At 43.6% G+C, this 25,208-nt stretch overlaps 1 protein-coding gene across 8 annotated transcripts in view; it reads left to right on the forward strand.

The window, feature by feature from the left end:
• The window catches only part of LOC310865933 (ankyrin-3-like), a gene marked incomplete at its 5' end in the record, with an annotated part of 151,013 nt that overhangs the window by 96,695 nt on the left and 29,110 nt on the right, over nucleotides 1-25,208 (forward strand). For 6 of the 8 annotated variants that reach the window (XM_083775134.1, XM_083775137.1, XM_083775138.1 and 3 more), the window contains 12 exons: nucleotides 808-903; nucleotides 3,421-3,493; nucleotides 3,706-3,762; nucleotides 9,640-9,763; nucleotides 15,933-16,035; nucleotides 17,827-17,939; nucleotides 19,525-19,557; nucleotides 20,802-21,026; nucleotides 21,385-21,539; nucleotides 22,420-22,631; nucleotides 23,556-23,763; nucleotides 24,703-24,799. In XM_083775134.1, coding sequence (XP_083631260.1) covers nucleotides 808-903; nucleotides 3,421-3,493; nucleotides 3,706-3,762; nucleotides 9,640-9,763; nucleotides 15,933-16,035; nucleotides 17,827-17,939; nucleotides 19,525-19,557; nucleotides 20,802-21,026; nucleotides 21,385-21,539; nucleotides 22,420-22,631; nucleotides 23,556-23,763; nucleotides 24,703-24,799 — 1,496 coding nt within the window. Of the gene's footprint in view, nucleotides 1-807; nucleotides 904-3,420; nucleotides 3,494-3,705; nucleotides 3,763-9,639; nucleotides 9,764-12,602; nucleotides 12,615-15,932; nucleotides 16,036-16,961; nucleotides 17,013-17,826; nucleotides 17,940-19,524; nucleotides 19,558-20,801; nucleotides 21,027-21,384; nucleotides 21,540-22,419; nucleotides 22,632-23,555; nucleotides 23,764-24,702; nucleotides 24,800-25,208 lie in introns of all 8 variants that reach the window. The other 2 variants (XM_083775133.1, XM_083775135.1) reach the window with 2 other exon arrangements.

Consider the following 25,208-nt stretch of genomic DNA (forward strand, 5'->3'; position numbering starts at 1 on the left):
CTAAATAATGGCCAAAATAATAACTATTTTCTTTATGAACACACGCACGCACGCGCACACACACACACACACACACACACACACACACACACACACACACACACACACACACACACACACACACACACACACACACACACACACACACACACACACACACACACACACACGCGCACACACACACACACACACACACACACACACACACCCACACACACGCACTTGTGCGCGTGGGCACTACTGTGTGGTGTATACAATATAGATATATGGTCTCTAAAACAACATGTATACATCTGCATATAATGCTAATGTTCCAAACATCTGCTATCACATACACTATCTGTATAATATATGTATATATATTTATTTATCTTTTATCAATTTACTTTCTATCATGAGTTAGTTTTTTTCTCGTGTAAAACTGTGATGTGACGATGAAGCTCATTCTGATACGTTTGAGGAGACCTTAACCCATTTAGGAATGAGGTCGATTCTAAAAAAAATCTTCTAAATCCTAAAGGTTTTCTGAAAAACACATGTTTCTATGTCAGTGATGCTCAACCTTTTTCATGTCAAGGACCCCCAGAATTATCTGTATTTGGCTGCGGATCCCCATCTGAAAAATTGTTGTTCCAGGGACCCCCAGAAACAAGGATTTGAGTTAAAAACGTTTTGTAGATCTGCAAATTTTCAACAGCTAAAGTATAACATAATGCTTAAAACACCAAAAGGGGTTCCCGTCCTGAATGGGTTAATGCTGTTTGTGTGTTCTATTCACTGTCTGTCTGTCACTCCTTGGTCTCTCAGAACGGGAACACTGCCCTGTCCATCTCTCGTCGCCTTGGTTACATCTCCGTGGTGGACACTCTGAGGCCCCTGACGGACGAGAACCTGGTCACCATGGTGAGTCAGCGAGCGTCACATGGTTAGATCTATACTTGACCTGTGTTATGATATCACCATGGCATACTTCCATACTAGCTATTATTCCCAGACATGAGCATAATCTTCTAGGCAAGGAAAGTCAATTTGGACATTTATTCATCAATACAAAAGCAATTCAATGTACTTTACATGAAGTATAAAAAAGGCATTAAAGACATGCAAGGCTTTTAAAAGCATAAAGATACAGAAATTTGAAAAAGATAATAAATAAATAAATAGAATATATAGTCTTAAGCAATTAAAGGTCATGTGATTACAGTTATTTGTCAGGAGGATAGTAATAAGATAATTTTATACAACATACATTTATACAGCTTTGGTGGTAAACCTCTTTCCTGCCGTGACTATGACTTTTGAAATTGTTTTAAGTAAAAAAATGATTTTTATTCCAAAATTTGCCATGTAGAGTAGATGTTCATGCCTAGTAAAATGTCATGTCAGTTTTTGAGAAAAGGAACAATTTCCGACTACCTTTTCCGACTATTTTTTGTATTGGAATTCCCATAGGGAAATCTTAGATCAAATAACTGTGTTCTAAAACTAAATAAATCACTCCGACAATTTTGTCATGTATGTGGGTTGTTGTGATATTGAGTCAGGCCTACATTTGATCAAATATATTTTCTTACATTTTGGATAAATTTGTACTTTTTCACAGTTGGTTGATGCTTCATACATCACCGGGTGATTAGTTTATTTTTGGAACATAGTTCTTACTGTATATGACGTGATCTAAGATTTTCCTATAGAAAAAAATAACTGTGACCCAGGCGGATATCGCTCTCTAGCGGTAGTGATGTCAGAATTTGGCGCTCTATACCGTAGAAGCCGAACAAATTTACATTATTTTGGACCACATTACAATTTGGATTGCCGAGGCAGTCCAGGCAGTGTGTGAACCCAGTCAGCCATGTTGTGTCACGTGTGGGATGTTGTCCATGAGTGACGTGCCAGGATTTGATCTCAAGGTTTCTCCTCAAATAGCCCTAGATCACTGACAGTGGCTACGTTTACATGAGCAGTTAAATCCCCTTTTCATTCCGAATAGAAGTTCAATCCTATTAAACGTTGTTATGTAAACACCTACAAAAACTTACATCCGAATGAAAACGCTCGATGCGATCTAAAAACCATTCTGATGTCACTGGCCGGATTACTCCGATGTTCAATGTGATTGAAAGAAAATTGGACTCATGTATACACTGCTTCGGATGTAAATTAATTCTGGTCTTTCTGAGCATGCTCATTTCCATTGCGCTCCAACTCCAAGGCGCTCATAAGCCTCATATCCAAGGCGCGCCGAGGAGTTTGCACATAGAGCGCGTTATTTCGTGCATTTTGTGTGTGTGTGTGTGTGTGTGTGTGTGTGTGTGTGTGTGTTCAACGGTCTCTCTCTCTCTCTCTCTCTCTCTCTCTCAAAAATAACGAGCGACCCGATACAATAATAATCAGTGTGTTGCGTGCCCTGGCCGTGCTGTAGATAATAAAGTAGGCTACACATAAAAACGAGATGATCACCTTCCCAGCGGAGAAGGGGAGGCAGCAGGTGGGGAAAAAAAGACGGTAAACATAATATGTCCGTCCCTATCCAAGCAGCAGCCTCAAAACTACTGCGGAATGAAATGATGGGATTTCAAAGTGTCGTCTTTCGTCTGAAAGTCACAATGAATGAACTGCCTATATTTTATGTGTCCAACAGATGGTGTAGTTTCACGTGAATTAACATGTATCATGTCTTCTATCACTTCTCCATATAAACACTCATTCGGAATGACCATTTCCCATGTAAACTCGCTGCAAAAAACATTACATCGGATGTATTTTATTCGGAAGTATTTATTCGGAATGATCACCCTTCATGTAAACGTAGCCAGTGACCTGATTCATTCACGTGTATAGAAGCCAGAAGAAGATGGGAGAGGGTAGAGACTGTAGGAAGGTAAGGAGGTGGCATAATTAACAAACGGAGGGAGAGAGAAGTCATTGGCAGGATCTGCAGCGTTGAACAAGGATCATGCTGTCTCTGTATCTTTAAGACAACGTTCCTCCTCTTGTACCCGTTTGTGACTGTGATACATATATTATTCATGTTGGCCTCGGCTGTCCCTTCACATCTCTGCTGAATAGTTCCTGCTCTGTGGGACCTGCATTGGTCATATCAAGTTGGTTGGGTTGAAGTCGTTTTGCAAGGCAACCATGACTGTAACTGTTATAAGATTTATATTGGGCCTTTATGATTTTCCAAGACATAAATCTTGTCAGGAATGTCATATGTGGAAATAACATGTACACGTGGGGGGGATAACATCAACACGTTAACCCCTGTGGTTTTGGATTGGAAATGTTTTTATATTTTTGTATCTTTATGGATTCGGTATGAATGTACTCCCCTCAGCGGTGACAGGGGCGGGGGTGTTGTGTTGTTGTGTCATGATCTGCCATACTCATTTGTCCATCTGCTTTTCCTGTGCACAGACTGCGACTGAAAAACATAAGATCAACGTCCCAGAGACCATGAACGAGTTCCTCGACATGTCTGATGACGAAGGTACGAGCACAATTTCAGAACTCCCTTCATATATTGTAATCAAACCACGCCATTCAGAGTGCTAACAGTGAAATTAGCTTGACTTGTGTTTGGTGTTAATTGAGTGCATGACCTCCATACACTACTAGTGAATGCCATATGTGATTGTGTGCCACGTGTTGTGTTATTGACCATTTTGCATTTTTAACCCTATGTGTATTCAAATCACACAGTTCGGGCGAATATGCCTGAAATTCTCAATGAGGAGTGTATGTCAGGTGTTGACGAAGGTATTTCCCACCCGTATGCTTCCTTACGCCATCTTTGTTGTTTGTCTCCCACTCACATACCACTGTCCGCCCAGCCGTCACCTGCTTCCTGTTGTCGGAGAGCTAACCATCGTGCCACTGTCATGCTATCCTCCTCTGCTTTACTGTTTTACACTTTAAAGGAAGTTGCCTGCCAAAGTCACTCTATAGTATACACACCCCCAGCCAGAATATACGCACACTCTCTCTCGCTCTAAGCTGCACACACTATTTCTTGATAATGGAATGTTAGTTATGCAATTCAAGGCACTATTATTACCAAAACTTGGTCTAAACATATTGTCCTTCTATGTCTTGCACCACACAGATATTCTATTCCATTTGAGTTTTCATGGCTTTTGTGGAAAGTGTACAGTTCTCATTTTCTCAGAGAACATGTCAGAGAACGTGTGAGGTTGTTTTGAATTTTGGCTGGTCATAGACAATCCAGTCATGCTAGCTGACAAACTGCACCAAGTGACCTGCTTTCATTTACAAATTCTCGATCTCATTTTCATTTCCACTCAAAATTAAAATGTGCTTAAACCACTGGAACTTTTTTTTTAGTTTCTCATCATTGTCAACACCATAAGCAGCATAATAAACTACATAACTGTGCTCATCAAGCACTTTTCAGTTATGTAACGTATGCTACTATTCCTTTAACTTGAGCTCAGATCTCAAACTCTGTTTGACAACAGTTAATAATGAATCTTAATGACACATTGAAAACTAGGGCACAGTAATCGTACTCCAAAATATTTCTTCCCTAGAGCCTTATTTACATTTGATGAAATGTTAACTTAATAGACAATTAACCAATTAATCAATTTGTAGCACAATTGGAGTTTATGCATAGTAAAATCTGTTAATTCACATTGGGTATTACTTATCAGTTTATGCACAGTAAAATATGTTAATTTAACTCTGCAGGTATACAATTAGACCTGTAATTATTACAGTAACAGTTAACAGTTGAATTAACACTGAGGATTTTACTGTGTGGCACAGGTCACATGCTGATAAATTCAGGGCCCCTCATCCTTTTGTTTTGGAACGAGAGTGGACAGGCCTGTAAAATTGATGAGCTTGTTCATGCACTGTTGCTCAGGGGACCATGGGCTCAGGTGTGGAGTTTCTATGTCAGGCGATATGGCTAGACTCAACAGGTTACACACACACACACACACACACACACACACACACACACACACACACGCTATACATACAAACACACAGACACGCCTGTCAGTGGAGAACGGATGACTTTGCACTATATGGCCATAGATCTAAGGAAGGGAAATCTGTGATTGTATGGTCATTATGGCGGATTATAAGCCAGGGTGTATGCACACAGCCTCATGTGCAGCAAATGGTGTTATTGCTCACTCAGTGATCACTCATGTCATGGTGTTATTGATATCCAGTACTCATAACACTGAGCAATAACACCTTGCCCAATAGTAGTATCTCAGGAATGGGCTGAGATAGCTGTTGCATACAAGCCTGAATTTGTCTATGCAAGTTGTTGTGGTGTTTGCCTGTTCTGTACAGTATGTTTGTGTGTGAAAGTGAGCGTGTATGTATGTATGTGCACGTGCACCCGTGCACAGATTTGTGTCTCTGCAAGTCAAGTGAGTGCAACCCTGTGCACATTATGCATAGCCATGTACGTCTTTGTCTTGTTTGCCTACACTACACGCATGCATGTGCGAGGAACGGCTTGTAGGGGGTTTCTTTCTACGTGTAATTTAATCCCATAATGTTTGGTGGCCAATCCCATTAGTCTGCAGGTATACAGGAGTGGATGAGGGGAATCGTGACAGCTCACTCTCTCTTCTCTTTTTCTGCATAAGCTTTATTTCTTAGCTAGGAGAGAGTAAACAGGAAACCCAAGGGCGAAGAGAGGAGAGAGACATGCGAAACGAGACCAGGAGTTGGATTCAAACTCCTGGTCTTTATGGCTCACAAGGAGCATGTAGTGTGTGTGTGTGTGTGTGTGTGTGTGTGTGTGTGTGTGTGTGTGTGTGTGTGTGTGTGTGTGTGTGTGTGTGTGTGTGTGTGTGTGTGTGTGTGTGCTAACTGGCTGAGCCACCAGACACCCCCCCCCCCCCCCCATCATGACAGGTCACTCTGTGTCAAGATGTGTGTGTAACCTTGTAACCTTGACACGCTGACGGCTGATCTCACGCTTTCTATAGATCACACCACCTCCTGGCAGGCCACCATTTTTAGATCATCGACTTCAATCCTTGTTGTTCTATACTGTACTTATAATAGCTGTGTGTAGTGCGCCTGCCTAATCTCCAAGCACAACATAGTGGATGTTGTTTACAATGGTGCATGATGTTTTCATCCCTAGTATTGGTATAGGTTATTACAATAATTAATTACCTACGTAATTGTATGCAATTATAGGCTTTTTAGATTTATTGAATACTGTGGTGAACACTAGTTTACAAGCTTCCACAGTACTTACTATTAACAGTTTGCAAAAGGTACAGGGGCACAGTTAAAATGTTTTTTTTTTTTTGCATGGATGCACCTGGGACGTATCCTCAGTGGTGTATCGCAACATCATACCCCTCACTCAGGTGACCCAGCCTGGGTGATCAAGTCCCGACTTACGTCCCAGTAGCTACCCTCGCTCAGTCCCATTATAGGGAAAGACCCCATACAATCCGTTGCTCCGGAACTACTCTGCTGGTACTGGGAGTGAGAGGAACTGACGCGTGGAAGGACTATAGGCTCTGTGGGTTTGACTCGTGTTCGGGCCCCTCCTACATATCACCAGGTCCAGGACCTGGTGAGACGTATACCCTGTATAAAGTTTGAGTTTCTTTATTTCATGAAAGCACAAGCAGCAGCGTTCCTTCCTTCCTTTGAAACACTGAGGAAGGCCTGCGTGCCGAAGCGCGTTCATTTCTCTATAGGTGGACTGCTGCTGCTGCTTGTGCTTTCATGATTTTCCATTGATCTTCAAGAATCACCCATCAGCTACAGAGACTATATCAACTTGACTCCCTGAGTAGAGCGCGCCTTCACCTATAACGGTGTTGTTGTTGCACCAGTCTCCCAGCACCAGGCACTTCATTCAGGAGTGGTGGATTCTTGAGTGCCCGTCTCTCAATAATGCAAAAAGGCTATAACACAAAAAGCCCTGAGGACTTGTTTCCATTGTGGTCATGTGTATTCAGTTTATCAAGACATATAAAGACATACAATACTATACAAGAGATCACCAATAGGAGCAGTAAAGGTATATTTACAGAAAAACATTGGGGGGTATATTTCTTTTGGCAAGCTAGAAGACACATATATGTCTATAGGTCCAGTTGCAAATTGCAACAGGTGCTCTTGTATACGGCGGCTGACTTTAGACAGTAAATGATGCCACATGGGGTTATATATGTATAAGAACACAGCAACTAGATGGTTAATATACACTTTACCCAAATGAATAATAATAGTGAATGTGGTACCAAAATATAATCTGAATTTAAAAAAATAAATCATAAATAAATTCCCCCACTATTCCCCCACCCCCCCAGGCAAATTCCCAATCCCTATCATCACCCCACAGACTGTCACTAGAGAGAAAAAGTACAGGAGGAGGGTTCAAGCCCACGGCTAAGTCCTGTCCTCAGTCATAAGGAGGGTTTTGTCCCTCTCTCTCTGTCCCTTCACTCTCTGCTCAATGATCCATTCCATTCCAGTTAGTTAGTCTCTCTTGCCTTCAAGGAGGCATTTGTTTACATTTAGGACTATGACTATCAGATTACTGCGCGCTCACCCAAGAGCCACAAAATAGGCTACTTAGTACTTCCAGTCCAGACAGTGCGATTCTCTCCTGATCCAGTCGTGTCTGCCGCACGGGTCGGCGTTGATGCCATTTCAACTGGTGCTTTAGTATTGGAAGTGGAAGTGCAAGTCGGAATCAGCTGGGATTCTCCAAGACCTTCTCCGTTCTAAGAATCCATTAATGGGATCGTATGGGACGAGCTTTCGTTGAGCCGCCTACACAAGGAATTATTAACCTCGTCAGGTGGCTGCATTGCCTTGGACTTTTACTTTTTCCTGTGCGGCAATGCGCTGTTTTGCTGCGAGGCGTCTGAAAAGTCCGCATAATTCGACTTTTGCGGCAGAAGGGAGAAGGCAGAGACACCCGTTCCTATTTTATTAATTATTATACTATAGCCTATAGTACTCGTATCTCCAAGTCCAGCAGTAGCCCACGGATAGAGTTATATTACAGACAGTCTGTGGGCTGCATGGTTAATTGATCGCCTACGTGACGTATAGTCGACAGAGGGGAAACTTTTATCATCAACAACACAATTACGGACTGAATGGGCTGCTGTGTAATACCCACGCCACTGTTCGGACATATTTTTTGGTGGGGATTTGGGGGGATAAAACAGAGCTGTGGTTTATTGCAGTGGTCAGTGAATTGGAAATTAAATCGATATGGCCGCTGCATTAGCCATAGGTAAGTTTGTTCTTTGGCAGCGAATAAGTGTTGTTTTTTAAAGGGCACTGTGAATCGAACTAAAAGAGAGGGAGGAGGGAGAAGCAGCGAGAGAGAGAGAGAGAGAGAGAGAGAGAGAGAGAGAGGCAGAAAGAGGGAGAGAGACAGACGGCCGGGGAAAGATGTGAGGGAGGGAGGGAGGGAGGGAGAGAGAGAGAGAGAGAGAGAGAGAGAGAGAGAGAGAGGCAGAAAGAGGGAGAGAGACAGACGGCCGGGGAAAGATGGGAGGGAGAGAGAGAGAGAGAGAGAGAGAGAGAGAGAGAGCTAAGCAAGAGAGGCTTGCCGTGACGTTATAGCCCAGTGCTGCATCAGCTGTAAAAATCCTTACTCACTGGCGTGGCGTGCCAGTGCGGGAGGTTGTAAGCTTAAAGCCGTTTTCGGACCGTGACGTAACGTTTGTTTGACTGGGACGGTCACGGTGATATGACATAGAGATACATTGTATGTAGCAGCGGCGCGTCGACATCATCACTGGCTTCAATGTTTCCAGCCCGGACTCGGAGGAGCTCAGTAGAGACAGAGTTGCGGCAGTATCCGAGGTAGCGGGCACCGTCGAGGGGGAGGGGCTGCAGCGAAGGAGCCAAGGAGCGAAGTGTTGCAGCCAGGCAGGCTGCGCACACACACACACACACACGCACGCACGCACGCACGCACGCACACAAGGGCTCGGACAACATGAGGGAGAAGGAGAAACGCTCTCGCCGCTCCGGTGGCTTCATTGATCGGCGTGTCATAGTCCACCGGTCAGCCGATCGAGGTGCGGTGCAGTGTGTTTGCTGTGCGTTCAAGTGCTTTTCGTTCATTCTTTAAAAGCTCCCCGTGGTGTGTGTGTGTGTGTGTGTGTTTTTGTTGGCCTCTGTTGAGATGCTAGAGGAACTGCGTTTAGTTTTACAGCAGAGCTGGTCTACCGCAAAGATGCTGCTGTGCATGTCTATATGATCGCAGTTTTGTTCTATACACACAGGCTCTAAAAATACCTCATTTCAGTCAGCGGTGCACGAGCTCAAGGGCTATGTTGTTGTCATGCCACGGTCAGACGAATAGAAAGAAAAGTTGCAGTGAGCAATGCAGGCTGGTTTGGTCTGGTGATATTATGTAGACTATAGTGCTAAACTGAATTCTCACAGGCCTCCTCGAAGGGAATAAATAAAGGGAAGGTTAATGGCAGGGTTGGTGTTTTTCTTTTAAATGCCTTTCTTCTTTTTTTCTTTTTCTTGATTGAATTAAGTGCTGCCGCATCCAACAGCACACTGTACCTCTTTCTCTGGATCGCCTCACGCAGTGTCAGGCTATAACGTGGGGATTGTATGATGATTTCCATCCTCCTCCAGGTGAGGATGCAATGACCGGCGACACGGACAAATACCTGCGGCCTCAAGACCTCAAGGAACTGGGAGATGACTCACTTCCCCAGGAGGGATACATGGGCTTTAGCATAGGAGCCCGCTCAGCCAGGTAGGACCCTGTTCCCTTTGATGATGATGATGATGATGATGATGATGATGGAGAGATGATTCATGTGAAAACAACACGTGCTTTTGGTGCAGTGTGGAGGACATTTATGGTCTATAATAACCTGTCATGACAACATGTGCCTGGTGATATAGTAATGTGGCTTTGTGTCGCCCATAGAGGTATTGAGTTTTGTGCTTTTGTCACAGTTAAATCATTTTAGTTTGGATAACAGAAGATTTTACTGTCTTGTTTTGTTTGCCAAGGCTTGCTGCTGTGACCTTTTGTCATAATAGGCCTATACCATTCTGTAATGGCATATACTGTTTTTTATTGTATCATTTATTGAAACACACACACACACACACACACACACACACACACACACACACACACACACACACACACACACACACACACACACAGGCACTTAACCCCCAAAGCATGCAAAGCCACGTACACCTACTTTTTACACATATATAGTTATTACACCCATGCAGAGAGCCAGAGGCACCAGACAGTGCCCGGGAAGTTGCCATTTAATGGTTAAACCTGTCAAAATGATTCAGCACTTTGTGTGGCCTAATTAAAAGTCTCAGAAGATTACAAATTGGCCACCGGTTAATACGGGACACCCAGCCTATTATACTCCTAATAATTTGAACTATATAATTGCCACTGTTCTCTGCCTTTTGTTCAAACACAGGCAGGCTTTTATGTGGACAGCTGTGACATCCTCTGTGTTCATTTTTGTAACTCTGTGAGTGTATCTACAATTGGTCACATTTGTACACTCTCAGAGTTAAATGAACACTCAGGATTTTACTGTGTACTTGGCCGTTCGCTATATTGGCTTAGCTATAGTTGTTCCACACAGTGGAAAATTGGAAATCTGCAATGAAAGCGCATCATGATGGGCCCATGTTGGATTGTGCGGCCCGAGCACATTGTAGGCTGTGTATTGTGGCCCGCTCTGACAGCTGGCTGATGCACAGCGATGCTTGGCCGGGTGGAAACAATGCCATTGAAATTGACAGGAAACAGCTAGCAGCAGCAGCTAGTCCATGGCAAACACCAGAAGAAAAACAAACAACACAGTGAGCTTCCACCAAAGACCAGTTATTGATGAATCCCTGTGGGTGGGCACTGGGCAGTTCAGTTATTGATGAATCCCCGTGGGTGGGCACTGGGCAGGTCACTTACACCATACCTGTTTTGAACGGAATTGTAACTTTTCAAACCATTTTACCGGTTACTATACGCTGTTTGGCAATGCTCAAATGTTGTGTCAGCTGACTTAATGGATAATTATCAGCTACAAGTTGCTTATCTGTGAGTATCTGTGTGTGTGTGTGTGTGTGTGTGTGTGTGTGTGTGTGTGTGTGTGTGTGTGTGTGTGTGTGTGTGTGTGTGTGTGTGCGTGCTTGCTATTATTAACCACTCCCTATTCAGGGTCTAACAAATACAACATCAACAAGCTCACAAGAGCTTGTTGATCGGCTATTTTCTGAGAAGATATTTATTGTAGAGTGAAATCAGGAGTATAGCACACAGCATGGGAATCGGGAGGTATTAGGGTTTAACAATGTTTATTCAAAAACAATATAACTGACTGTTATAGCTACCATAACAGTCAGTTATAAGGTGTCTTTGTTTTATGTTGTTATGCATAATTATAAACATTTATAACGAGTGTCATGTAGCCTTATAAGTTCCTAATCATTATTTCTCTCCTCCTAATCTGTCAGAAAAATAATGTTATTGTAATGTACTGCAGTAATTGCATTTTCAAGAACACTGTTTGTGCACCGAAATTGCTGACATCTCTGTCTTTGTAAGAATGTTGTTTAAATCTATTGTGTATTTTTGCAGCGAAATATTGTATTGATCATTGAATGAAGTCACTGAGTCATAACCTCAGTGTTAATTTATCAAGTGTAAAAATTGACTGGGTCCTCCATTTTGATTTGGTCCTTTATATCAAAGTTAACCCATTCTGACCGGGCACCCATTTTGGTGTCAGCATCATGTTATGCTTTAGCTATTGAAAAATAGCAGATCTACAAGCTCATATCGCGCCACCGAGTGGCGCGATACGAGCTTGTAGGTCTGCTATTTTTGAAAAATCGAAGAGCGACTGACATTTTTAGAATCTGATCTCAGGTCAGAATGGGTTCATCAGGACCAGTGTGTGTCCGGCGGAAACCTCGTATGAATCTGATCTCAGGTCAGAATGGGTTAAATCAACACTGAGGATATTTCCTTTGCACGATGCTGAGCAACTGCTTTTTTTTGCCTTACCTTTCTGTTTATGACATCGGCATTGCATGGTTTGCTGTTGGAACTAGGCCTCAGACACGACGCCGCGGTCACGCGGCGCGCACACCTGTGCCTAGCCCATTCTGACCTGAGATCAGATTCATACGAGGTTTCCGCCGGACACACACTGGTCTGATGAACCCATTCTGACCTGAGATCAGATTCTAAAAAATGTCAGTCGTTCTTCGATTTTTCAAAAAATAGCAGACCTACAAGCTCGTATCGCGCCACTCGGTGGCGCGATATGAGCTTGTAGATCTGCTATTTTTCAATAGCTAAAGCACAACATGATGCCGACACCAAAATGGGTGCCCGGTCAGAATGGGCTAGTCTGGGAGTGCAACCATGCAAAGGTGCAGCATCAATGTCATATATAGAGAGAGAAAAAAAAAGAAACCCACAGCATCTCTTTGCTTTTATTGTCTTCAAAACTTGCTTTGCTTTTCACTGTCCTCTATTTTGCTCTTTTTTCTTGTTCTTTTCCTTGCACTCTCTCTCTCTCTCTCTCCATCCCTCATTCTAGCCCTAGGATCAGGTAAGAAAATAGTAGTAGTTGTAGTTAAGTGGTAGTTGTAGTAGTTGGCCATGTTAGTCCTGTATGGCAGTGGTTCCCAAACGCTTTAGTTCCAGACCCAAAAGAAAGAAATTGGATGTGTCGTCTCCGGGACCCAAATTAGTGAACATAGCCGATCTACAAGCTCATTGTGACACGCTGTGACCTTGTAGATCTGCTATTTCGGAGTATATAGAATATCTGGGGGTTATTTGTGAAATTCTTTTGAAAATTCGTTTGACTTTATTATTGTTAATATTGAAATGGTTTGACTATTTAAACATTTTGAAGATCTTTTGGAATAATAATTTACAAAAACTTAGGAAACAAAAAGGGATATCATTAAAAATGGGTCCGCAGCCCAAAATTGGGTCCCGACCCATTGTTTGGGAAACAGTGCTGTATGGAGTCTCTCTCCTGTAACGCCTTCACAGTAAAATCCTTACTCTCAGAGTGTACAAATGTAACAAAATAGACCTGCAGTGTCCATTTGGTTACACTTGAGCACTCTTGGAGTTAGAAATGGATATATTAACAGTGAGGATTTTACTGACCCTAAACCCATAACCCCCTGTACCCTCAACCACAAGCCATGTCCCTGTGCGCAAATACGTACTGTACAGTATGTCAACGTCCTGTGTTATTTCTCTGCCATCCGCGTGTCTGTCGTTCTTACATTTCATTTGGAGATAGTTGATGTTCTGCTTTAGCTGATCACCCTTTTACCTTATTTTCTCATCCCTCAAACCAGAGTCATCATATTTGCAAACGCGGAAAACAAGTTTTTGTTCTATGCAGGGTTTTGCAACAGAGGAATAGTCTCTGTGGAAATGACTTTTGTTTTGTTGTATAATGAGAAATAACAGGCTTGTCTTCACTTTGAGTTGTGTTGTGTTAATTAACCTCCCTAACGTTTTTGTACGGTGTCGGTTTGGAGTGGCATCTTCCCTGTGGTATCATTATTTGGAAGTGCCACGCAATGTAACTTCCAGGGATCTATGGTGAATTAACTTCCAGGTATCATTGGTAAATTCACCAACGATACCTTCATCTAGCTGTAGTGCATGGGGTATACAGTCTGATTTGTTATTGAAGATGGCCCCAGTGTTCCTGAAGATACAGGACAATACACAGTAATATTATGCAGAGATGGAAACTCTACAACCTTAATGCCTGTGAGTTTTGGCCAGGCGCTTACAAAGACCCCACATAAACCATGGGTCACTTTGACAAAGGACAGACTTAACCAATAGCACCCCCCCCCCCCCCCCCCCGCCCCCCCCCACACACACACACACACACACACACACACACACACACACGCACACACACACACACACACACACACACACACACACACACACACACACACACACACACACACACACACACACACACACATTTGAGACCACGCAGACATGTTCCTAGAAATATAGCCTAAGCTATAAAGTACCATAGGACACAGTAACTGCGTGTATGTATGGCACAGCAAACACAGAGTGGAGGTTTGGCAGATTGATCAACAGTCAAATAAATGGACCAGCAAAGAGAGAGAGGGAGGGAGAAGAAAGACAGGGAGCAATTGGGTGAGTGAGTGATAGTGAAAGGGAGTGAGACCGAGAGAGGCAGGGAGTCATAGGAAACAGAACTTCAATCAAATCCATTGTGAAAACAAACATGTGCTATGTACGGTATATAAAAAAAGAGATACTGTGGAAATATACAGCAGATGGAAATTGAACTCTACCAGGGAGAGAAAGGAAAGAGAGAGCAAGCAATACAATGAGGAGAGAAGCAAGGCTGGGCGATTATCCGGAATAAAAGTGGAGTGCTCAGAATAGGCTTCAGAAGCAGAAAGAGACTTTAAACTTGTGAACAAACTTAATAATAGCAAATAGCAGAGGGTGAAAAGGGCGAGAGAAAGGAAAGACTTGAGAGGAAAACAATCTTTCAGAGCTAATAGAGAGGGAGCATGAAAAGGCAAAAGAAGAGGCATAAATAGGGGAGAGTAGGATGGATGGAATGAGAAAAAGGAGGAAGCTCTGAAGAACAAACAAACACAGTGGAGGGGCAGATGGGGGTGAGCGCTGTCATGCCACCGGGTCCATTCAGGCCATGCAGACCAGAGTTGCTTGGTAACTTCGACAGCAGGGTAGGCAGTGCTGTGCTGAATAAAGGGCTTCTCTCTCTGTGCTGAATAGGGTGCCCACTCAAATGCGCTGAGCTTTGCACTTTCTCCCCCTCGCTCACTAGTTCACTCCCTGCATACCCATGCGCGGCACCCATGCGCGTGCATGTGTGTACGTATGTGGGTATCCGTCCTCGGACACGCTCCGCAAAAGAAAGTAGGCTAAAATGATGTGCGTTGTCGTTCACGTATTTACTGAAATTCACAGGTTAATCCATTTTGGGCGGGAACCCCTTTTGGTGTTAGCATTATGTTATGCTTTAGCTATTGAAAAATAGCAGATCTACAAGCTTGTAGGTCTGCTATTTTTGAAAAATCGAAGAACAACTGACAGAAACATAGCTTTTTCAGAAAACTGTCAGGATGTAGAAGACATTTTTAGAATCTGATCTCAGTTCAAAATGGGTTAACTATGGCATTGTAGGGAAGAGAAAGGGGGGTGAGCGTGCACGTGTGTGCACACGCGCACACAAATTGAAACACAAAAAAACAGGAGAGAAATCTACAGTTCTGCATTCAGCTTCAGAGAGCGGTAGCGAGTCCACAACAAAACAGGCAGATGCCACTGCACCGTCATAAAGCAGACTGCAGCAGGAGAGACAGGAACAGACAAGGTATGTTTTGAAGCTTGTCAAAACCTAGCTCTAATATTAGCCATTCATCCGAGATGTTCAGATACCTCTCGCTGAACGTATGATTCGCGTACAAAGACTTGCAGTCTCACTCTCTCACTGTACACGTCAGTACCTTCGACAAGCCATATTGCAATTTGCATCTGTGTTCGCGAAACGCCCCAGTGTCACAACAACTCTTCTCTGCTCTCCCTTGATCTGCCCTCGGCCTCTTTATTACTTTCTCTCTTTCTCTATCACGTATCGCAAACAAAGCTGACCTCACTCTCATTTCCTTCTCTGAATAAGCAACACCTATAACCTATAACTCTCTGCTCTTTCGGATGCTCTCTGCGTCCAGCCAATCAAAGATCTACATGGGTTCCCTGGAGGTTGCATGTTAGTTAATGGATACCTTTTTGCTTTTTGTGTTTGTTTTTGTGTTCTGTTCTCCCACCCCTCGCTTGTTGTCGCCCGCCTGCGTTGCGTGGTAACATATAGCCTCCGCTCATTCAGTTCGGATAGGTCCAACACCCTCAACCGGACCTCCTTCACACGTGACAGCATGATGATCGAGGAGATCCTAGCGCCCACCAAGGACACGGTGAGCCCCTCCCTTTCTGTTGTCTTTCATCATCAACTCTGTCCCCCTTGTGTCTTTGCTCTTGACGGCCCTCCGACATTCCCTACCTTTTCTTTCACTTTTATTCTCTGCCCTTCACGCTCCTACCGAGTTTTGTCTCACCTTGTCTCTGTCATTCTTAACCTGATTTATATTTCAAACGTTTCCCTTTCAAAACATGTGACGTCTGTCTACCCCTGTCGAGACTGAACAGACCCCTGTCTGTTCAGTCTCGCTCTCAAGGCACTAGGTAAACGACGGTTGCTTTCGACTAGGGAAGGGGTACTGTACATGTCTTGTGTCAAGGTCATACCGTGCAGACGGCATTGCTCTTGTTAAAGTGCTGATGGCAAGTGTATAACACCTTCACTGAGAGTTTATTCAAGCCTGAGTGCCTAGGGGGAGGGCCCCCCTTTGCTTTCTCATGGAAAACCACTGTGCAGTGTGCACTGCAGAGCTTGTCCTCCAGCCTGTTTTGGTGGGAAGGTTTCAGGACAGGAGTTAAACGGAGAACTGTAACCTCTTGTAAACAATATTAGCAGCGTAACCTACAAGTTCAATGTAGACATTCCTCAAGATTTGTATGATATACAACATACAAAAATTACACCAAAATAAAATACACCATTAGGCCATTTGTAACTGCAGATTGAGAAAATAAATTATATTTCAACTGCAAAATAATCATTAATTATTTTGGCTTCTATGACGGTTTTGGTTTACATAGGTAAAAATACAGTGATCAGGATTGTTTTAGTTTTTTTCTGATATGCGACCTTCATACAAAGTATAACATTCTACAGAGAGGATTTACAGTATGGATGTGTCCCTGGATGGAAATACCATAGCATTATTAGAGATTAAAATAACTTTTGACGAATTGTCAACTATCTCTCCTTTTCCTTAAGCTTCAGAGTGTCTGTAAGGACATTTCCTACTTGGTTGACCCTCTTAATAAGGTACACAGTGTTGATGGAGGACTTCCTCTTTTCTTCAGTATTCACACGCCCCCGGCTCGCTGGTTCATCTTCCATCTGTCTGGGTTTCTGTCATGGTATATTTGTTTGTTTGTTAGTCTTGGGTGCACGGCACGCCATCATTCATCGGCCACTGGTCGTTGCATGGTAAACAACGTCCCTTTTCCCAGGCCATACTTTCAGAGTCCCTGCGTTTCCCATAATACACTTTTTTTTGTGTTTTTTCCCTTCGCAAAACAATAATCATGTAGGATACAACTACAGCCCACTTTAGTAGTCCATCTTTATGCGTGCATGTTTCATTATGAGGCTGCTGCTTTGTAAGCGTCAGATATGTATTTGACTAAAGCCCAAACCACACCAAACAGTCGGGTCGGGACAAAACTTTTCTTTTTAAGGTAAACCTCACCAATGCAACTCATTGAGTTGCAAGGAGTTGCATTGGTGTGGTTGATCTGAAATAACGTTTTGTCCCAACTCGATCCTTTGGTGTGGTTTGGGCTTTAGATATCATCTGTGTGTCCTGAGGTGGACACCCGTGCCATATTTTGTGGAAGTACAGTATGTGACAAAGGTGCCATAAATGTTATCAGGTCTTCATGGTTTATCTCAGAATAAAACCTCACGTAGATGCCGCGAAGTTAAAGAGTGACGTCATAGTTGACTTTCATGTCCTAGCAACGATTCACTCAACTCACCCCTGTTTCTTTTTTCTTTTACCTGCTTCCTCCATTTTCTCATTTATTTTGTCATCCTCCCTTTTGTTATCTTTTATCATGTCACCTCCCACTCGCAGCACCTGGCTGTGACCAGGGACTACAGCTCAGAGTGCATGAGGCGCTACAGCTGGACTCCAGACACCATGGACCACAGCGTCCACAACACTGTGTCCAGCCCCGTCCACTCTGGGTAAGTTACGACAGCTGGAGAGTTTGCTCTAACACATGCACGCACGCACACACACAGTGCACAATAGAACCATCAGTATTCATCTAAAGTTGCATTTTGTAACATTTACCTGAGTCTTACCTGAGATTCGAACCCGGGCGTACTACCACTGAGCTAAGACGGTAAGCCAGTTTGGCGCACAGGATATATTGTGCTTTGAGCTTCACGCGATGCCTCTCCTCGTCGGGGAGGTGTCCCCGACCTCAGAGATAACGTGTACCCATTTGTGGGCGTTTTGGACCAAATCTGAAGGAGTAGTAACAAAAGACGTGTTTTGAGGTAAACACAAAATAGCAGAACATGTTATATGGTTACCGGTATATTTAAAGTTATATGGTTATAATATAATGGTATATGGGTTGCATGACTTGTGTCATGATCCAAGTACCCGACCACAGTGATGAAAATGTTCTCAAAAGAAGAGCAGCAGGGGAAACCACCTCCAATCACCGCAGATGTGCTAGTTATATTGTATTAACCCATTTTGGGCGGGAAGTGGAACCCCTTTTGGTGTTGCATTATGTAATGCTTTAGCTATTGAAAAAGGTGGCGTGCTACGAGCTTGTAGGTCTGCTATTTTTGAAGAATCGTGAAAAGTGACATGAAAGTGTTTGAGAACGACTGACATAGAAAAACAGCTTTTTCAAGAAAACAGTCAGGATTTAGAAGACATTTGCAGAATCGTTCCCAGATCAAAATGGGTTAACATGCTCTACCATACAGATTGGGTAAATAACATTTTATTCACACACACAGAACGTTATGGATTGCGGCTTAAGTATGTGCAAATGTTACCAGCTTATAAATGAACACTGATGATATTACTGTGTACACATAATAACCATTATGATCATTGGATGCACCTGTGTGTCCAGTCCACGTGTCCGAACCACTTCTTGATCACCATTTTTATGAGTTGTTCTGTCATGATGCGTTTGAGTGTATACAGTATATTAGTAAAAAAAACAACCATATGTCATATCATAAGTCATAATGCATGGTCCAGTTCAGACACAACCCCCTTTTTGTTATTATAAATGTACTGTATATGAGAATGTGAGGTCTACCTTGCACATGCAGTGTTACAGTTGATACAACACTGTAACTCATGTAGTTCATTTGGTTAAACTGATAAAAAAACAAAAGTCCTGCTCTCAAGGTAATCTAATTAGAATTTTAAGATAATGACCATCATAAAGTTTTCAATTGGACACTACTGTCTTTGTAAGGGTGACCATGCAATATTTCTTGTGGCACTTGGTAAAATACTGAATGATAAAAGAGAATCATGGATCTGTCTCGTCCATTTTTATTTGTGTTCCTTATTTGACCCATTATTCTATTTTGTGATCTCTTTTCCTCCCTGTGTCACTTGAGTTTTCCCGTTTCCCTCAGTTCTCCACCGTTCTTTTTAAAATGTCGATTTAATTTAAAACGTTTGGTTTCTGTTGAACAGATCCCTGAGTGATTATGAAGCATTGATACAACGACTACAACTGTTTGGGTTATGCCTCCTGCATTGTCTCCCATGTGTTTATTTTTGCAGCTTGTCCTCCCCGCTTCCTCAGTATGACTCCAGGTGATGACTCGAGTCCGCTGGTTTAACTCCTTGATGTCGCAGTGATGTCACTCTCTCCTCTCCTCCACTCCACTCCGCTCCACAGCGCTTCCCTCTCACCCCACTCCCTATCTCTCTTCATTCTCTGCCCGTGCCATCCGTGTGGTCTGGTGTCTCATTTGCACTGCCTACAGTAGCTAGTAGTGGAAGTGGTGGTAGTAGTAGTCTTCCATGTGCGTGTGTGGATTTCTCTCAATGATGTGCCATCTTTCTCTCGCTCTCTTGTCTCTCTCTCAGAGCACATCCTCATCCAACTCTGTCCTCCATCTTGAAAACGTAACAGGAATTTCACCTAAATGCACCATAGAAAATGTGTACAAAAATGTATACAGCACAACGCAAACATTCTATGTTCGTTCTGGAGTTACAGTAACTGATGTCACGACATTATGTACAGCTTCTGACATTCAGGGTTATTACACCTAACAGCTCTTAATTACACCTTGGCTTAATCTTAATGAGTCATCGGTTTAGTGCCTTTTATTTGTGAAACTACTGGCAAACTACAAGGGATGGAGCGGTCTGGTAAAGCGATAATCATTATGGTTCATAATGACTGCCTGTAAACACAATTTTGTATAAATGCTTCTTTGCTGTGTTTACACCCCCGCCACATCCCCAGTCCCCACTCACCTTTGTGCCAATCCCAGGGGATTAACACAGAAATCCACAAAGTTAGATGTTGTAGAATGGAACATGACACATATTAAACACACATCCTGGCTCTCATTGTGTTAGCTAATGAAGTCCTTAGCTTGGGTGAGACATTTGTGAAGGTGTTTAATATTTGATCACTGAACACTGCTTTAGAGGGACTGAATCTCTTGACAGTAATCTCACCTTTACGCCGCAGACCTCGACACAATTTCTCCTAATACAACGTCACAAGAATCCCCAAATGAGTTGAGTTTAATTTCAAACAGTGACTTATAGTCCGAGATGGAGGCAGGTAAAGGTGAGAACTGTGGTTTCAGAGCTCAAAGCGTCTTCTCTTTTCCTCCAATTCTCTCTCTCTTTTTCTCTCTCTTTTATTTCTCTCTATTTTTGTTTTCTCCCTACTTTTTGTTTTGGTGTACGGTGATCACAGCATGGGATTCATCCTCCTCACTCGTATCTGTGGTATGGCTTCTCTCTTTGTCTTTCACGGCTCTCTGCCATTACGTTCTCTCCTTGTTGACTTTCTTTTTTTCCGCCTCCCGCGGCAGGTTCCTGGTCAGCTTCATGGTGGACGCCCGCGGCGGCTCCATGCGAGGCAGCCGGCACAACGGCATGCGCATCATCATTCCACCCAGGAAGTGCACGGCCCCCACGCGGATCACCTGCCGCCTGGCCAAGAGGCACAAGCTGGCCTACCCGCCTCCCATGGTGGAGGGAGAGGGGCTGGTCAGCCGGCTGGTGGAGGTGGGGCCCGCTGGGGCCCAGTTCCTCGGGTAGGTCCCTGGCTCCTTTTTGCTGCTTTGAACGTTTTTGGTGGCCACTGCCAGTTAAATAAAGGTTGATTGATCGATTGACATTGCCAGTTTCCAACTGTGAGAGGATTATAGCTGCATTATATCATAATTATTATTATAAAAATAGCTATATTATTGTTGTTACATTTTTATTACACAAAGTCCTCCAAGTGAAATAACAGCAATGCATCAACCAATGCAATTAAAATGCACTATTAGCGCACTTCACCAGATAATGCCTGGTGATTGCTTCGGGAGTAACCAACTGCGTAATTTTGGTGCAGGCCATTTAACTCACACTGCCTCATAATGCGGTTAATTTGTGTTCCCCTTACAGCCCAGTGATTGTGGAGATCCCTCACTTTGGCTCCATGCGTGGGAAGGAGAGAGAGCTCATTGTGCTGAGGAGCGAGAACGGCGACACGTGGAAAGAGCACCAATCCGACGCCAGGACAGATGACTTCGTCGACCTGCTCGGTGGCATGGATGAAGGTAAGGACAACAAGTCCCATTGCATAGCATGACTCAACCTTACAACTAATAGTGGAATGAAGAGCGTTACACACTTTCAGAAACAGTGTATTAGCCGAGTATGTTCACATGCACATACTTTGATTCAGTGCATTGCTCTCAGACACATCTATCTATTAAAAAAAGGTTTGGGCCTGGGCCATGGCTCAGTGGTCCAGGCACCTTGGCTGGTAATCCAGTCTGGCAGTGTGCCGCGGGTTCGACTCCCGATCCCGACGGCCTTTACTGCATGTCCCCCCCCCCAACTCTCTCCCCATTTCCTGTCAGCCTACTGTATGTCCCTCCATAAAAAATATAAAATAAAGGCGAAAGCCACAAAAAAACAAGTTTGAATCACAGTGTGGACATGAGCTAGACCACTGAGGTGTGTGAATCTATATCATAATTCGATATAATTTCTACGATGCATCTCAGTTTTCTATTGCATCCCTTTCGTCAGTTAAAGAACCTATAACATAGAATTCAACTTTTTCAAACATTTATGTGTTTTCTATCCCCACAAATACGCAATTTTGAACAATCAGGCTTTCACATCATAATGGCTGTTTTAGAAATTGCTCTCAGGAACAGCTCAACTGATTTGGTCGTATACGTGATGTCATCAGTATCACCCTACTTTGTATATTTTCTCCTCCTCTTCAGTCTTCAGTTCCAAATTTGCATTTCCACTCTGTTTACAATGTCCACCATTGTTGTCCACTGGGTTTATCTAGCATCAGTATTATAATGACTCAAATATAAAATAATATATCAGCGCTTTGTTAATTCCTATGTCTGTGTGTTTCCAGAAGCATTACTTGTATTTACCAGTCCTTCCTTAATAACCTCCTCTGTGTTCCAGAGCTGGACAGCCCTGCTGACCTGGAAAAGAAGCGAATCTGCCGTATTGTCACCAGGGATTTCCCACAGTACTTTGCGGTGGTGTCACGGATCAAGCAGGAGTCTAACCACATGGGTCCTGATGGAGGAACGCTGTCCAGCACCACTGTGCCCATGGTGCAGGCCTCCTTCCCACAGGGGGCGCTCACCAAGAAGATCCGCGTCGGCTTGCAGGTACTGCAGAACAGTGCATTGGTTGTTATGGTGTGGCTCCTCAGGAGTGAGTAGTCTCTAGAAGAGGGTCTATCTGTCTGTCTGTCTGTCTGTCCAGAGTTAATCTTGACAACCACTTGACCGATCAATGCCATATTTGACAGTAGGCCGGAGACTATGTTTTCCCTCGTTTCTGTCCGTCCGCCAGTCTGTCCGTGTGTTTGTCCTAAAGAGGATGGGCCCTGTTTTTGTCAGTACCCTACCCCTTATCCCTAAACTTCTTTATAACCATATAACATTTTCTGCTATTTGTGTGTTTACCTTAGAACACGTCTTTTGTTACTACTCCTTCAGATTTGGTCCAATATGCACACAAATCGGTACACGTTATCTCTGAGGTCATGTGATAGTATGAGTCAGATTTGTCAGATTCATTCCAATTCCTTCTAAATGTTGCCTGCCCTAAGTAGGCAACCCGGCCAGGGTCTAGAGACCTGTGCTCTGAGGAACACAACTTTTCTAGTATTTTATACTTCTTGAAATATTATTCTTTTATAATGGACAGCTCGTCATTAATTAAGGCTCTGATACAGGTGAAACCTTCCCCAAATTTGCAGTCATACATCATGCATATTAGATGACTGAATTCACAGACTGGCCATGGCCAATAATGGCAAGTTAACGTTGTCTAGGAGGTGATAGTCTGATTTATTTTTTTGTTTTTGTTTGACCATTATCATCAATCCACTCCATTATCTAATGAGACATGCCTAATTTTCACCTCACCTCTTCTCTCTTTACCTGAAAGATACAGGACTAATTGAGTTTCCTCCATATGTGGAAAATTGGACATCCATTCTTTGAATAGCTATTAACAAGTCCGTCAACATCCCTCTTTCGTTCTTTGTCCGTTTTCTCCACCATCCAAACCTTCTCCCCTCTCAGGCCCAGCCTGTGCCAGATGACATGGTGAGGGCGGTGCTCGGCAACAGGGCCACCTTCAGCCCCATCGTCACCGTGGAGCCCAGGAGGAGGAAGTTCCACAAGCCAATCACCATGACCATCCCGGTCCCACCCAGGTCGGCCGAGGGCCACCCTACTGGGCACCGGGGCGACGCGGCACCCTGCCTGCGCTTGCTCTGCAGCATCACAGGCAAGACCCATTTAAAGGAAATTAATCATGCTGACCGCAATCAAAACTAATAGTACCTGTGTCTAATGTGTCTACCATGTACTTTTGTACTACATTGTTACTCTTCATGCTTGGTGGCACTTTATTTGCTCTAGCTAAATGAATTATGAAAGAATGATGGCAAGAGAACGTTTGCAGAGTCAAGTTTGACTATCTTCAGTCTAAGCAAATAAAGTGCCGATCTAAACGGCAGGGTGTCCTTAAACGAGTGCAACCAGAGACAGCAAGTGTGCAAAATGATATCAAAGAAGATGCGTTGCCATTTGGAAATGAATGAAGGGAGAGTTATGGTACTGTCCGCAGACAGTACCATACAGTAGCCTCACAGGCCAAATGCACAGTGTCGTGATTTATGTACTTTGTGGAACACACACACACACACACACACACACACACACACACACACACACACACACACACACACACACACACACACACACACACACTCACACACACACACACACTCACACACACACACACACACACACACACACACACACACACACACACACACACACACTGCTATGAAAAAGTTAGCCAACAGAGGCTGGGTTTTGGAAAATTGGGTTAGGGTTACCCCTCACGAGTTTATAGGTCAGTACATTCAGTCAATTGGATAAAACTCCCTTGGAGGGATGCCCCATTGCCCCCAGAAAAACATAGTTAGCAGGAGCATTGATCCAAATATTATCACCTACTGTACATTTTCTTATCCATTTAACATTCTGGACTGAGTGACTCGAAAACCAAATTGCTGCAGAGCAGGCCTCCATGTTTATGGTATGGGGGAGAACAAGACATTTCTGGGCAAAAAGAAAGAAGGCGAAATAATGAGGGAAATGAAGGATAGCGGTTATATCCCATTAACATGATGTCATGCTTTGGTGTGCATCCCTGCAGGAGGGACATCCCCTGCCCAGTGGGAGGACATTACAGGGACCACCCCACTGTCTTTTGTCACGGACTGTGTCTCCTTCACCACAAATGTGTCGGCCAGGTAAGACACACACACACACACACACACACACACACACACACACACACACACACACTACACTAGGGCATTAACGAGTTGAGATTTTTCCAAGTCGACTTGTCAGACAGTAAAGTCGAAGTTGAGTCGATGCTCCGTATTTGAGCGCACGCTCGAATACAGATCATGTTAAACAAAGCACTGCGCACACAGTGGCCTCTCCAATGTGGCACAGTGTATGTATCATCTATATGGCAAAGCGCTGATTATCGAAACATAAAAATGTAATAGTAAATACTAAACAGTGCAGGCACACAAGCAAGTGTGCGTCGCACACAAGCAAGTGTGCATCGCACGCTGGTACACAGACCAGAAAAGAGAACACAACAGGAGAGGGGGCATAATTGGCACACAGCGCAGCGGCCCGAGAACA

The sequence above is a fragment of the Protomyctophum parallelum genome (genome assembly GCF_964188405.1).
Source record: "Protomyctophum parallelum genome assembly, chromosome: 10".
In the NCBI taxonomy this organism is placed as follows: domain Eukaryota; kingdom Metazoa; phylum Chordata; class Actinopteri; order Myctophiformes; family Myctophidae; genus Protomyctophum; species Protomyctophum parallelum.